General features: G+C 33.6%; 1 protein-coding gene across 1 annotated transcript in view; it reads right to left on the bottom strand.

Moving 5' to 3' along the window:
* Nucleotides 1-15735, bottom strand: part of IGF1 (insulin like growth factor 1) — a 51846-nt gene extending 36111 nt beyond the window's left edge. Inside the window, exons 1-2 of the mRNA XM_072326435.1 lie at nt 15443-15735; nt 10923-11079 (exon numbers count right to left, since the gene is read on the bottom strand). Coding sequence (XP_072182536.1) covers nt 10923-11079; nt 15443-15505 — 220 coding nt within the window. The 5' untranslated portion in view covers nt 15506-15735. The remainder of the gene's footprint in view (nt 1-10922; nt 11080-15442) is intronic.
* Nucleotides 15736-16939: the final 1204 nt, after the last annotated feature.

The raw sequence follows: 16939 nt of genomic DNA, 5'->3' as shown, positions 1-16939 counted from the left end.
ATATTTATGACAAAGGGGGAAAAACTATCAAAATTTTAGCTGGTAGATCTTCGGAAAAACAGATGATTGGTTACAAACCTATGGGAATCCAGTCAAGGGAAAATATCTGTGGTCCAATGATGCTTATGGCCAAATTCCCAGGAAAATCAACAATCAGTGTTTTCTCAGGTGAATATGATTAACTCCTCAAATTAACTTACACTATCCTCACTGCACTGAGTCAAAGTCAATTGAAGTTAGCAGATAATCTTGACTCCATTGATTCCTAATAGTGGATTGTAAAGTGAAGGAACTCTTGAATAAGGCTTGCCGGGATTATTTAAAGACACATACTAAAACAAAACAAAACAAAATGATAGAAAAAAGTTGTTTGTTTGTCTGTGAAGCTTTTTTTGTTGTTGCTTTTGTTTTGGTTTTTTTGTTGTTGTTGTTTTTTGTTTTTGTTTTTTTTTTTCTATTTTGAGGGTCGACTTCCTCAAACCAACATCCAGATTTGAACAACAGAATTTTAGAAAAAATACATGAATGTTGTTTCACTATTTTTCCCCTCTAGTAACATATTTCTCCCTTCCTTATTATACTATATAACAGCTTTTCTTTCACAACCTTTTTTTTTGTTTGTTTTTTCTGCAATGTGAAACTGCAGATACGTGCTTTTTTGATATTATAACCCTACAAAAATTAAAACCAAGGCCCTCCCACCTGTTTCATAAAGATAAGTTAAGTGGTTATTTGATTCTTGACAGGAGCTTAGTATCTGATTTATTCAATAAATTTCGGTCATTTCACAGATCTGAGATTTACCTGTTTCATAATAGAATATAAATTTATTTTTGAAAAAAGCAGCAGACAATAAGAATATCACCACTTATCATTTCTGCTTATTTTGTAAGTCTTCTTAGTGATAACAGGAAATAGCTTTCAGAAACTAAAATATGATTATGTAGTAAAAAATATACTTGTTCACTTAAAGCCATTAGAGGTGCTGTTATAGAATTTTGTTTCATTGTTTGCAAAACAAAAATATCCTTGTTGTCTTTTGAATGAACACATCAGTTAGACTACTCCAGTTTTTGAAATAGTTCTATCTTTGGATAGCTATATTATCTACTGTATCTAATTCCTTAATAATAGACAGAATTTTATGAGTGCTTGAGTATATTATACAAGATCATGTGAGTATCTTATACAAGATCACCTTGCATGACTTTTAAATGTGGAAGTCAATATATAATTGTGAAGTCAGAGAACACTATAGAAACAAGCATGGCTCCCATTCCTAACCATTTTCCCCAAAGTCTGGGAATGGTATATTGCATAAACTCTGGTTTTTGATTGTTTGTTTTGTTTTTATGTGGTTCTGTGATTGCTTTAAAATATTTCATCTTAACAGTCTGTCAAAATCCAAATGACCTACTAATTCTTACTCTCCTAGCTGTTTTGGAAATTTTATCAGTTTCCAGTGAAGTCATCACTTTAAATGTTATGGAATGCAACTATCTCTGGAGTGGTCCTATAGAGTTTCTGTATCATCTTGAGTGAAGGGAGAAACTCCAGTGAGGATGGTAGAGGGGCATTGCGCTGTTGATTCAACTCAGTGAATGGCTAACTACTTCAGGAAGGGTTCTTACTTATTTCAGTTGTGTATTTGCTTTTAAAGTTGATCTTAAAACATCACGAGTAGTTATAAATTAAACCTTCAGAATGTCTGATTTATCACTGAGTATCTCAAACCTGTACTTGAGCATCATTCTGGAATCATTCTCCATCTTGATACTTCATACATTTCAGTGGAGAAATTGCTTCTTTAATGAGGTATGATTTTTGTGTTTAGATATCACTCTAGGTTGCAAGTATTGTTATTGTCAGGAAACTGCTGGGCCACACACATTCATAGCACTAGGAATGAATCACTGTGAATAGCAATATAAAGAATTGGTTTTTTTTGTTTTTTTTTTTTTTTTTTTGTTACAAGGATAAATGCATTTTGCCTTATTATGCAGGGAATAAAATATGAAGAAGTATTACTTATTTTTCATAGAATAAAATCATAGAATCATTAAGGTTGGAAAGACCTTTAAGATCACCTAGTCTCAAAACACATGCAAAGTGCTTGTCTTTTAGCTAGAGATTTCAAGTTTTACTCAAATCTTACTAGGTTAGCTAAAGTTGTACTTGTTTTCCAGGACATTGCTCACAGTAAGAAAAATCCAATTCCTGCATGAATGATCATTAGCAGTTAAGTTAGCAACAATATTTGATATGGATAAATAACAGAGACATAAGAAGCTATTCTTTTTGAGTTTCAGAGTAAATAATGGATTGAACTAAATACAAATTCATACTTCATTGTTTCTCAGCAGACTATTACACACACAGCTAAGATAAAGGCTACTGAATAAAAGTTAATAGCCAGAGCATAATGGATAAAAGTTTTGGCACTTAACCAATAAAGATGGGAAAATGATTTTTTATTAGACCTTGATAACTGCAGCAATAAAACTATTGCTAATAGATTGCAGATAAAATGCTACTTATAGGGTTTTATTTTTTAATAGGAAATGTATTAATACCATATTTTCATTATCAACACTACTCTTATCTGCCTCTTGTAAGGTACTCAGAGTTCTTCCTAAGGAGAAGCCTAACACCTGTCTGGTGAGGATGTATTAAACATATCTATCATGGGAAACCTTGAGGCAGAAAAAGAACAAGGGGCAGTCCAAGCCTGACACAACATTCCTGTATGATACTTACGAGTACACCTTATAGGATTTAATGGAGAGTCCTTATTCCGCTAACTTAAATAACTTAATGGTGCAGTTGCCATCACTTCCTTACTTAATTTAGAGAAAAAGGAAAGGCCTGTGCTATGGCATATCCATAACTTACAGAGAGCTCTGAAAGCTTCTAACTCCTTTCACCAATTGTAAAATGAGCTTGGTAAGCTCCTCAGAACAATATCTCATTTAAGAGACTGGAAGTAGATGGAGTAAATGTGAAGAAGAATCTCCTTCTGTACTGGATCAAGGTTTTTTAAATCTTGATCCTTCAGAAAGGTTCAGTCTGTATTTGGATAAATGAAAACTATACATTTGTCACAAATTGTCTAGGAAGAACTTAATTTAAAAGAGACTTTAGTCTGAAAAGAGGCATAAACAACAATAGAATCATAAATAAATATATATGAGAACCTTTCTAATACATCTATTCTCCATATGAATCACAGAGGAATAACATCACCAATTCCTCCTATATGTTTATTCTCCCTCAAAAAGAAGAGGAAAAAAATCAGCAAGAAAAAGCTTGTATTTCTGAATTTGAAAATGTAAATAGGGGCATAATGCAAATGATTTTAGTAATATATCTGTTTTCATTCAGTGCCTATTGATTTAGAGTATAATGCCAGAAACAATTAGGAAAAAACATAAGTGTTCTAAAAGCAAAGATGAGTGGTGTTTTTGGGTTTAATATTAGCTATATATTTCAGAAATAAACATGGCTTTTATTCAGGACATTTATTTGCCAATAATACATCTGATTAAACTAGGAAAATTAGACATACTATCAGTAGCTTGCTCCCAAATTACACAAGAAGAAATTAGATACATTTTCAGTAGCTTGCTCTCAAATCTCTTCAGTCTATGAGTCACCACATTCTTCCTGCCAAACTAAATATGTCTGTGAAAGGCTGGAAACTTTAATGGAAAGAAACATAAAACTTGAAATACGTAGGAAAGTTTTTTCATGGAAGACCTGTTGACTAGTAATTCAGGAATCCAGGGGTTGTAGAAACAAATTATTACACCTTACTTGACTACAGCAATTTCAAGGTATGAGTTATATTAATTTTAAATTTGCTGTCTTAACCTAAAATAACTGTCCTTATTAGCTTTCATGTAACCCGAAGTAATCAATAAAGAGTTACCAAAAAAAAAAAAAGCTATTAAAAATTCATTGCAATAGTAGAAGCTTTTATCCAGTCATTTTGATGGGGCTGAGTTAAAAGGAAACTTCAGTATATTTTATGTATGTCTGAAAAGAAATCTCTCTACTGTAATACAGGAGCCTTTTATACAGTACCATAAAGCCATCAGAGCTAATTAGGAATGTTTTCATCTTTTCAGATTACAACTTCTTCTCTGTACCATTTTACTCACAACACTTTCACTTAACCATTTAAGCTTTACCATTTAAAAATATTCTTGAAAATAGCAAGATGTGAAGCAAAGAGTTTGTGTGCGGAATATTTTGTCCATTACCTTAGTAATAAATGGCTGATAATGAACATTCTGTTGAAGTCAAAACAGTTTTCAGTATTACCTACTTTCCTTAGAAGCTGCTGTTTATAGTGGTTGGAGGTATTAGTTTGGAGATGATAGAAAAAGTTATGAAGTATTGTTAGAATATTCATTTTCTGAAAGAAAACCATTTTGTTCACAGAGCTGGACTGAGTCAGAATGGTGTCATGGTCTGAGCCAGACCATTCTTTTTCTGCTTACTCACAGTGTTGTGTAAATTTCTGCTCATCAAGAAACTACGCCAACACTACAAACTAATAATTCTATGTATATATAAAAAAATAAAATTATACACTTGCAGGTTTGGAAGTAGGCCGTAGTTTTCTACAGAAAGTGCTTTAGCAGGATGCTTTCTCTACACCTACACTTACATGGGCATGTAAGAAAGTGAAAGGGTCTTCTTTGGCAGTTGTTCTTATTCTGTAGCACCTACATTTCATAGATGAGAAAATGAGATCACAGCTGAATTTCAAAAAGAGGATGAGAAATAAATTCCCTGTAGAGTCAGAAAAGGGAAAGATGAGCCATTTCAGGTATAACTTGATATTATTTCTTTGACATAGGGTTGTTCTGGTTTTTACTAACAAAGGATTTGATATGAGATAAATAAACATGTTACACTCATTTCTCTTAAGATCACTAAAAGCACATTAGATTTGACTATATTGGATACAGTTAGAAAACACAAGTGTCTAAAACTTATGTCTGCTTCAGATTCAAGCTTACCTAAGGAATTAAAAACAATTTTCTAAAGAATTCCACAATAATTTCCCAGGAATTGGAGGCAATCGGCAAGTTAAACTACAAATTGTTGAGATAATATGGCAAGAAAAGCTCACCTATGTAATGCTTAAAGATTCCGAAAAGAAGACAGTATTTCACATTTCTCATTTTAGTAGAGTAAGAAAATTGATATATCCTATTATTCTAAAAGTTATGGGTCAAACAGTGTCTAATGTACAGTATTTTAGTTGAAATAGGCAACTTTCACTTACAGTGACAGTGTAGGTGTGCTCCTTTTTTTTTTGGTATTTTTTAGAATGAGAAACGAATGAACTGTTGGTACCCTTTTCATTTGTTGTCATCTTTTTGATCAGTTCAACTTGTACTGTAGGCAAATATTGGCATTTGAGGACAATTTTATAAATAATTTCAGAGGCATTCTTTTTCAGAAAAGCTCTGAAATGAAAATAGATTTAGGTCTACTTGATTTTCAGTGAGAGAGTTATGAACAGATGTGGAAGAGCTAAAATGTCAAATAAGCTTTAGAGAAATGGCTGTATGAATTTCTTTCATTGAATGAGTACTTGCTATAGATTACCCTAGATGCTCAAGTAAAGAGGTTTTAATTTAGAGGCTGTAGTTCCAGTAAAGTGAACAATTTGCTTTGTGACAGTTCCTGCTGTTGATCAAATATTGAGAACTCATTATTAATACCAGGACAAATGAAGACATCCACATGAAAAGTTTTGGCATAAAATATATGAACTGAAGTCAGTGAAGGGATTTTTCTTGGTATTTAAGATTCAGTGGAAAAGTAAGAGGGGCAACTATGCCAAGAATAAATGCTGGTCTTGCCAAGTGCTTCTTTGAGTGATTTTATCCAACATGAGACTAAACATTGTATTAAATATACATATAGCTAACTGCAGTTGAAGAATAAAATTTCAAATAACAGCTTTATGTGATTTGAGACCCAATTTGAAACTTTGTCTAGTGCATAGATAAAGGCAAACTTAAAATGCACTAGTATGTCCCATGTCTAACACCTAATAAGAACATATGTAAATTGCACTTCTGGAGAAACTACACTTACTTGGCTTTAGTAACCAGGACTTATTTCAGAGATGTTTCAGCATGAACTTTTGATCAATGGCTTGCTTCCGCTCTACTCAAAATTATAAGTATTGCTGCAGTCCCTCATGGTGAAAAGACTGAAAGGTAATGAAATCCCTGGGGACAGAAGAAGTAGTTGTAAAGGAGACTTGTACATAGAGTCTAAATTTAGTCTGTGTTAAAAACTAAATCCTACTGGACTCGGTCTCTCATCTATGGATAGAGAAAGCTGAATTTCTATTTCTGTTATTAAAGAGGTAGCTTAAGAATATTAACCTCACTAAACTAAGCCTAGCCTTTTTGAGCCCCTTCAAGTCATTCTTAACATGGTAAATAAGAACAAAATTATCTTAAAAACAGGCTTATTTTCAGAGAATTTACTCAATGATTACTACAGTGGGCAACATAGCATACTCAAAACATCAATCAGTTATTTGTCTGTACAGTGTTACCACTTTGGAAGCCCCAGCTGTCTTTTGCTTTACAAATGTGTCAGTAATTGTATCTATAGCTCTAGTTCCCTGAGCACTGATACTCTGGGCTTGGCAGAATTGCACCTTAGCTCCTTTCCAGTCTACAATTTCCATGTAAGATGTAAGGAACCTGAGGATAAAGAGTGAGGAATAGATTAAAATATTCCATGGATGCAGGATGTGGACATGGATGGGGCATGTAGCCAAACCAATTAACTTAAAAACACTCTCAGATCTTGCTGTGTGGACATAGCCAAGATAACTAATTTTCTTTGCACTAGTCTAGGATTGTCACTGACACTGTGAATTCTATGTGTCCACCACAGCTTTTCAGCACTCCATTCCTGTTCTGGTAACATTGCAGTTCCTTTCAATTAGGAGCACACAGAGGAGCTAGTGATTCATTGCTCCTACAGATATGGAGTAGTTAAAGATTCACACTTGTAATATAGAAGCCTGTGCTAGGTTGTTATCCATTCTCTGAAGAAAATGAGACAAACTATGTGCTGTCAGGTTTCTAAATTCAGTTCCTCCTTTTCTGTGCAAATGATGCTTTTGAAGATTCAGGAGACTCATTTTAATTCCTGAAGTTGATTTTCTGCTATAGCTCAAAGTTATTACTGTCATTTAACCTGGGCTTTAGAGGTTGGAATGATCAAAAGTATCCAAAGAAATAAGTGAGCTATTTCTTTATTGGCATTTGCATATACTGTTAGCCAAACTGCTATCCATGTAATGGGAAAGAAAAATGCATATTTTTAAAAGGGAAGAAACTAAATGAAAATATAATATGGTATTTTCTTCTTAGAGCAAAGTGCACTTGCTGTTTTTTGTTTTTTTTTTTTGTTTGTTTGTTTGTTTGCTTTACCTTAGGAAACAACGTGAGCTAGAATGAATGTTTGTCCATCAAATTAAATCAAATTTAACTTACATGGAAAAAAAAAAAAAGTTTTATTTTTTTGACTAGAGTAAGAAGTAAATGCTTGTGATAAGACTAGCCTATTTCAAACAGAATTTTCCCCCCTCCTAGGTTATCTTTTCTGTACATTTCCCCTATTCCACACTTTCAGTTTTTCCAACATATTTAACTTCAGAATTGTTTTGTAATTGCACAGTAGACCTTTCTAGGCGCTAAGGTTCAAATAAAAACAACAGGCATCCCATTTGCTTCATGACTGTTAAACACAAAGTTTTTGAGAACTGAGAAACTGTAACGGAAAGAGTTTTGTCTAAGTTGTATCTAGCCACTTGTTTTCTTTGGGAGGTTCACCTCCAAGGAGAAGCAAGTTGTGGCCAGGCTCCCTATTTGTTGGCTTCTCCTAATATTAACGGGTGCATGGGAAATTCAGTAGCAGAAGTTCAACTAGAGAGAGACATTGCTAGACACAAGATGGCAAGAAGCTTCATTAATGAATCATAGTTGGGAAGAATCTACTCAAGAAACAGTTCTGGTTGGGGTTAAATATGACTGAGGGAAAAAACGGATTGTCCACTTCAGGATTTGTGCAGTGTTCTCCCCAAAATAACTTTAAAAAAAATACTTCTTGCTAATCCACCTCTTGAAGAAAACAAGTGTTAGAAACACCTTTTGATTTCCTCTTGAAGTCAGTACTAGTCTTTGTGTGTGGTAAGCAGCTCGGGCATCTCTTCAGAAGCTGTAATGAATTGCTTTTTATAGGTAGGAAGTTAGTTTTCATGAGCAGAGTATATAAAGAAAAAAAAAAATTATTCCATTCCTAGCAGTAGATGTAGTTATATGGTTGTGGAGTAGTCTTTCAATGTAAGGTATCACAATTAATTCTATCTTCATTTCCACCCACAACTTCCAAGGAATAGTCAGAAACTTTGACCTTGAATCTGAACCAGGAGTTACACCTTGGCTAATAGGTATATTTCAAGGCTCCAGTGAAGAAAACCTTCCCTCAGAGGTATTTTGTGAGCAATTTAAAGACACACATAATCACTGATTATTTGTTGTGTAAAGGAACAAAATGATGAGAATAGAGGGCTTAAAATACAATTTAAATTGATATCCTCTTCACTGTAAAAGAGAAAAGTTCACTGTATTTTTACTGCTGAAAACAATGTAGTCTTCTTAAAAGTACTGTTAGGTTGAGCAACATTTAAACTTTCAGTAATATGTTGCATTCTGTAGTACAGTTGATAAGAGGTTCTGAAGCTGTTTTACCAAAGAACTCTCTATATTTTTTATTATACACTAAGAGGAAGAACACTAAAACAGATTAAATAGATACCTCATGAATCAATAGTAGAGCCAGGCATGGGGCGCACATTACTTGGCACTCAAGGGCCAGATTTTACCTTTATAAATTTCTTGTTGCAGTCTGTGTAAGATTTTATTAAAACACGTTGGTCATTCATTTGTAAAATCTTTCATAGTCTTTCACACAAGAAAAAGTAGAACTTCATGGTGTCAACAGTTATATTAATTTCAAGTAAAAACTTAGAATGTAAGCACACAAGAAAGAAATCTAGAGAGAAAGCCTCTACTGATGCCAGCAAAACTCAAGGCTGCATGGGTTATGAACTCCTTTAAAACTTCAGAAACCCAGCCTGTTCCACACGCAGTTAAGAAAATAAATAAATAAAAACTATGCTGTTCTAACAATAAATTAAATTGTCTCATTGATTTTTGATGTAGAAAAAGATGGGAATAAGAACATCTTCCTTTGAATTCCTTCAAATCATTAAAAGAAAGCATATGTATGCTACTCAAATAGTCCATTAAGGGTAACTTGTCTGCTGGTGATTGCAATAGATTGTGGCGTTTAAGTGAACAAATAAAGAACTGGTAGATAAATGAAAATTTCTTTCTGAGTGCTTTAATGAATTACAGCACGTACATAAAACTAAGGTGTCTGGATTCAAAGGGTAAACTTTAATGAATGTATGAAGAAGAAAATGAAAATATCAGCATTTGTATGTAGAGGTAATCCAGATTTTCTGTAAATTCAAGGTCCAACAGTCTGGATTTCCCCAGCTCTGTTTTTATTCCAAGCAAGGAGATAAATTTTGAAATCAATAAATCCAGGAGTAGAAATGAACAGGAATGATGTAGGGGAAACCTGATTAGAAAGATGAAAGTGAAATCTTGGAAGGCAAGAATTGTTGGGATAAAACAAGGATTGAAAAAGTTTCTAAACAAACCATAGACTTTGCAAGGAATATAAAAATACATAGGAAAATAAAAACAGTGCTCAGTTTGATTCTTGTCTTTAAAGCCTAACCACTGCACATTTCCTTCTCTTAGTAATATTCTTTTTTGGAAAGTGAACTGAGGACCTGAAAGACAGGTAACTTCAGACAAGAATAGACTGGGAAACGATATTTTTAGGAGCAAGCACTAATTTCAGAGGCTCTATGAACACAATTATTTCATGTCTGTTTTGAATATATATATATATATATGTATATATATGTATATATTCATGAATGAGTTCAGAATGAACATACCCCTAGCTAAAAGTTTCCTTAACCATATAGCATTTGAATAGCAAAAGTTGAAAATTGGAAGTAGATTTCTTTTATTTACATCTTGTTTATTCTTGATCTTGATGGTACTTGTGAGGAGGTACTAAGAGCTTTGCACAAACTAAAACACAGCAAAGGAAGGCACTGTGATGTTTATTTTCCAAGCATAGATCTTGCTCCAAAAAGTTATTTGAGTACTAATATATCCACTCTGTTATGCACTTAATTTTATCTATTATCTGTACTGGAATTATTATTTATTATCTCACCATGAAAGCATTTTCCTTCACCTGTACTTAACTGATATAGCATGTGGATACTTGGATACAGTGCCTTTCTGCTTGCTGCTTGCTGCCTTCCAGCTTTTCCATTTTTTTCAAACCAGATGTTGAAGATCTGTGTGTTTTTAATATGATACAACGTGTACTTAAACTGTTTACGAATTGTCTGACATAATAGGTACGTGCAGTTCTTCCCTGTGAATATCTTGGGTCTAGTTTGTCCTTTCTTTCACTTATTTTCAGTGGCAGGTCAGGAGAAGCAATAACATAGCAGGTATGATAGCAGCAGCTGGTAAGTAGTTAAAAACAGTAATATGTGAGAAAAGTAAAATTCATCAAAATTTCAGAGCTGAATATAGGAACATATCAATTCTTAACTGAGATTTAATGGTTGTTGAAGGCATGGGTGCCTCTGAGATGGAGCATACTATTGGTACCTGGCAGCATGATTGAATAATTCATGTGCTTGCTTAAAGCAGTTACAAACTCTAATGGATGACATGGGAAAATTTAGCAGTTGAATGAAAGGGTTGACTTACTGAAGTAGAAGCCTCTGTCTCCACATACGAACTGAAGAGCATCAACCAGCTCAGCACCGCATAGTGTTTCTGGGCCAGCAGCAGCAGAACTGGTTAAGGTAAGCAAACACAGGCCAAGGTAGAAGAAATGAATGTAGGACACAGTGTGCATCTTCACCTGCCAAGGAAGCACAAGTACTCTGTCACTTTCCCAAAGAGATCTTAAAAAAAAAAAAAGAATCCTTCACCTGTATAAACTGATAGCGCATATGTACTGTAATTTGTTCAACACTATGTACAGTATCAGGATAGGCTGCAATCTACATATTCTAGACTTAACATTTGGTAAACTGATGACTTAATCTAGCAAGTATTCTTGGTCCACATTCACATGCAGTTAGAAAACCTTGCAGGAATTATGATTAATAGTTGCTCTTGTTAGAGGAGGATATGGAATAGTACAATAGAATGATGAAGAAACCCAGGAAACCCAGAACAGTTAGTGTAAGAAAGACTTGATAGCCTTATGTTGTTTTGTTTGTGCCCAGATAGGCTAATAGGGAAAATGACAGCTGTCTGTCAATGCACTGGGTCAAGTGGAAAATGTATATAAGAGCTATTAACTAACTTTTAAAAACAACAACAGTGTTATCATAAGAATAAATGGCTGTTAACTAGATGAAAGGAAATTTTGCCCTGGAGGAAAAAAAAAAAATATTAGAACTCTGTGGCTGTCCAGACACTTTACAAATGAAAACACTAAGACAAAATGAAAAGCATTTAAAGATTGAACTTGCTGAAGTTACTGAAGAGTTTGTATGGGAACTTCTATAATACGGGACTACATTCAGTAGCTCTTCCAGTCTTCTATTACAGGCAGGTTAACATTTGGAAACATTCAAGAAACTAAGAGGAGAAATAGTAAAATAATTTTTTGTATCTGATACTAATACAGAAGCACGTATGCTTTCTCTGTCTACTTAGTTCAGGTTTGGCTATGAGGTATAAATACAAGTGGTGAATGTTTCCTCACATTTGGATGCAAAGCATTTTTCCAAGAATTAAGCTTGAAGTAAGGTTGATCCTCAGTGGGTGTAAATTTGCGCAATTGCATTTGTCTACGTCCTTTAGTATCAGTTAATATCAAAGGAAGGTCTTACTCAACATAGCATTTTTTTGAGTCCTGGGAAAATCTATTTCTGTTTAGTATCAGAAAAGTAGAGAATGTGCTTGATGCATTTTCTGACCTGATTTAGATCATTTGAGAAAAATGCTGTCTTCAAAGGATGTAAATCTGCATTTAATTTCATTCTATTGAAAGGTTTATTTTAGTATTGCAGTCAGGTAAGAAGTTATAAATCTTTCTGTTATATACAGTTAACAGTTGGCTTAAAACTTCCTTACATTAGTATCTGAAGTAAAAAAGATTAGTATTTCCTGAAGTTTCTTTTTGGGACTTGTTCCTCTTATTTTTTCATTGGACTTCTGAAAAACTGATGAAACTATCCATTGTCTGGTCATACGAGAGCTGATCCAGTGGGGTATTGAGCCTTCTGTCGTTTAAGTCAATAATTTGTAAGTATGCTTTTCTTCTTGGCAAGAGATCTTAGCATCTTGCTGGATGAGTCCCCTATTTCAGCTTAAGTCAAAGCTGAGTAAGAAAAAAGTCTATAAATAAGTCAGAATGTACCCCTCTGTTTTTCCTGATAATATTTCCACTGCGAAAATAACAAGCAAATCTAAATCCCAGGTTATATCATAAAAAGAAAGAATAATTATTTTCCCATTCACAACAGTCTTTAGCCAGCTTTGCCATGGAAAAACCAACAAGCTTTAATGCATGGACATGACTTCAGTGGCAGATGGAGGAAGGTCACATTATAAATGAATGGTAACATATGGCATTTTTTCCTGTAATTATTCCATATCTTAAAAACATGAACTTCTTTAACTTTTTTTTTTTTTTTTTTTTTTTTTTTTTTTTTTTTCCCTTGCCTTATTTTTAAATTTTAAAGATTAATGTTATGCACCTGTGGTTTAAGATGGTTCCTAGTTCTGAGGAGGTAAAGCAGAGAGCTGTTTAGCACACAGGCTGAAAAGGCTGAAAGATATTATAAATACAAGAACGTTATGTATTTAACAGTTTGTTCTTTTTTAATATTTGGGCCAGAAATAAACATAAATCTCAGACATTTAACAATTTTGTATTTTTCAAGACTTTTCAGCTGGGTTACATTTTAAGATAAATATCAGCACTGGACTACAACAAAACAGATTATCTACTGTTTTTCCTTTACTGGAGGCCAAAAAGGCTGCACAGTATAAACCACAGAGAATTTCTACACTCTATCTCCAAATTTAAAAGCAGTAAAGTACTTGCAAACAACTAAAAACTTTGGAAGAGAGAAAAGATCAACATGTTTCTGGGACTCAATTACTTTTTAAATTAAATGCTGTTGCATAAAAACTAATTCCAAAACATAGTTTAAGACTTTAACTTTGCTTCATCAATTTAATTAAATACATTAGTTGATTCAATATGTCCATAGTTAAATCAAAGTTCCCATTATGTCTGTGGAGAATAGTCTTAAGAAAAGACAAAGTTATAATCCAGTATTGCTTCAGGTCCTTTGCAAACAGACAGAGTCCTTACAATGTCCCCAGTTTCACTAGAAAGTTGAGACTTTAAAAGAAAATGCATTGGCATGTGGGTGGGGTTTATTGAAGCATCTAATTACATTTGGAAATTGAATACAGGTTCAGGATGAGTCTGGTTAAACACTTCTTTTGGTTGCATAGAATGACTGACCATATTTTCACAGCTGGAATTTCCTCTTTTTTTTTTTTTTTTTTTTTTTTTTTTTTTTTTTTTTTTTTTTTTTTTTCTTCAGTAAAATAACCAGCTTTTGCTGCATTCCTCTTTTAACAGTCCAGAAGAGTGACACCAGAGAAGAATGTCACATATGAACAGTCCACATCTCTTTTACATCTAAAATATTCTATATAAATCCACTTCTTCCAATAAGCTATCAATTGGCACAAATTGTGCACAGGAATTCTTCACATGCTTTGTCATTTTAATAACATAATGACATTCATAATAATTATAAATACCTTGATGTGACCAAAATTCTTATGGATAGTATATACTATAGGAAAAAAATAAAAGTTATATTCATTTTGCTACACTGTCTTTGGATCTAATTACCAAGTCATAGTAAAAGTTTAAAATTAGCATTTAATAACAGTATTCCCTAGCATTTGTTATGTATAAAGCATATGTACTTCAGGATGGATCAAGGTTTAAATACTGCTAACTTTGTTTTAAAGAAAATCAGGGCTACATCTTAACCTGAATCAATATGTTCCATTGATTCCAAGGAAGCTTGGCAGGATGCATCAGCTGAAGAACTAGCACATTACTTTTATGTCTCTTAATGCTTTGCTCATCATTAAAAAAAATACAGCTTCACCTTTCAAGTGGACTGGAAAGTATGCCCATTTATACATTAAGAGAATGGTTTCATCCATTGCATTTACAGTCTTGCTCTTTTGAATCACATTAAGGAAGGGAGTAAGTGTCCTTAAGTGTAAGACTCTCTAAAAAAATAATTAGGCCCTAAGCAATTAAAACAAGAGAATTCTGTCAACTGCATAAGTGTGCCTCAAGCCACTAAAGAGAAAAAGTTCTTGAAGGATATAAATTTCTTGATAATGGAAAGTTGAACAAGAGCCAATTGACAGAAACAGAGGTCAATGCATGTACTGAAGCCAAATTTACCTAATGACAGCTTATATTAATGACTAGAAATTCTAGGGTCATAACATGAAACTTCACATGCAAACTTTCATGAATCAGCCCTCCCTACAAGAAAAAACTTGGAGAACAAGTAGGAGAATTTTAATTTTCTTTATATACAGTTGCTTGAGCTATACAAATATGCAAGGTCAGCAAGAGTTGCAGCTGAGTTCTAACGTAGAAAACAAACAGAACTTCACATTTACTTTCAACATATGAAAGCAAAAAAACAAGCAAATGCAACAGTGCTGCCAGAAAATTGCTGCAGTGACAACATCCCTTAAAAGTTTCTGTGTGAAAGCATGAAGATTTTATCTCTAACTGTGTTTAACAAAACTACAGAAACTTAACATGTGTACAATGCCCATTTTCCTGTAAAAATCTGCACCTGCAGAAAACAGCTAAAAGTTCTTGTACAGAAGCATTAATTAGCAATATAGACAATGATGTAGTTGGACTCTTTAATAATGACATAACTGAAATATTGTGAAGTTCTCTGAACAGAAGTGACATTTAAGACATGTATCTGCAATAGTTTACCCTTACACTTATCTATGTAATTGCAACTATTACATACAGCCATTTTCCAGATCACATAAAATTGCATGTTCAGCAATTTAGAAATAATTCTTAATACTAAAATAATGCTATTGAAAAGTGCACAATACTCTTCAAAGCAGAAGCAGACAACACACAGTAAAATAAAACTAAAAAATTATTTGAAATAGTAGTAAAGATTTACCTTCAAGAAATCACAAAAGCAGCACTTAACTAATTGTGTTGAAAGACTGTTGATTTTTTCCATTGCTTCTTAAAAGTGCAAAGTCTGGAAATGAATTTGTTAGCAGTAATGATGAGAAAAAAGAAATCCAGAGAGATGTGAGATGTTGAGAGCAATGTCACATTTCAATATTGAGGACTTTATTCCATTGCGCAGGCTCTATCTGCTCTGATTTTAGCAGTGACAGTGAGATTTAGCAAACAGAAGAGGGATTTAGAGAAAATCCTCACATTTATCTACATTACACAGACACTGTAGACAGGAAACAGCTGGGGGAGCATTTGCCTTCTCTCTCTCTCCCTCTTCTGGCAAAGTTACCGAGTAAGGACTTTTTTGGGCATGGTGACAAATAACATCATACCTTTGCATTTTAAAACTAGAGCACAGAAGCATATTTTTTCCCCTTTAAAAGAATGTGAATTAGTGACTATGGGGTTAGCAGACAAAAAAAAGCTTACGCTGCCACAGAAAATAAGAGAATGTATTCTGGTTAACTTTCGTGTGGCTGTGTGTATTTTTGCATTTCTGTGTGTATGTGTCTGCTTTTCAAATAGACAAAAACTTCCATAGGTAAAGGCATCGTCTGTATACCTTTGTATTCCTGTGTACATCTGTGCACATTTCACACATGCAGAGACACAGGTATTTTATTTATTTCATTTATTTTAACCTAGAGAGAAGACAGGCAGGCAGTTTACTTTGTTTTAAATGCATCTTTATGTTATTAAACTTGGCACGCCTACATGCTGACTAACAATTAAAACCTCTGACTCTCTGTGCTATTAACCCTAAAATAGCAGTTTGTAATATGCTAAAAGTAAAAGAGTTGTTGAGCCCTGCTTGTAAATAGGATAAAACAGCTGTGCGATCCTTTAGCAACCACACAGAAGTCATACAATTTCCTAGAATTTACAGTACTATGAATGTAGTAACTCAAGTAGCCCAGTTTGAAGGGCTTCTCTGACTTTTATTTTAAATGCTCTCTTGTAATTGTTACATGATTTTCTTCTTTTTAGTAGCAATCTTCATAGTTACTTTTAATAATCTAAGTGACACTGGGAAAGAGAGAATTTAACTTTGTTAGTTCTGTAATACCTAACTTTTGCCTTTTTATTTTTCCTCAATTATGAGTATATTATAAATAACACCAGCTGGCCAGCAGCATGCTCTCACGGGTTATGATGTCATTCAAATCCCTCAACTGTGTTAGTGGCTTGCAATGTGCTCCAAGCCAGCTGTTTTTCTATTTATAATGTATGCTTGCATTTCAATACTTAGCTATTGAGAATAAAATTGAGATGCTGTTTTATGGATACAGTTTGTGCTTGTTAGCCTTTGATTTTGGAAGATGGCATTTAAAAGCAGAGGATTAATCAAGACTGCAAACAAATACATGTCACAAACCATTGCAGTTGAGGTACTGGCTGTACTCTATTACTGAAAATAATAATTGAGATC

This window comes from Excalfactoria chinensis, chromosome 1 (assembly GCF_039878825.1).
Source record: "Excalfactoria chinensis isolate bCotChi1 chromosome 1, bCotChi1.hap2, whole genome shotgun sequence".
Taxonomy (NCBI): Eukaryota; Metazoa; Chordata; class Aves; order Galliformes; family Phasianidae; genus Excalfactoria; species Excalfactoria chinensis.
The sequence above is the reverse complement of the archived record's forward strand: the minus strand, read 5'-3'. Positions and strand labels throughout refer to the sequence as shown.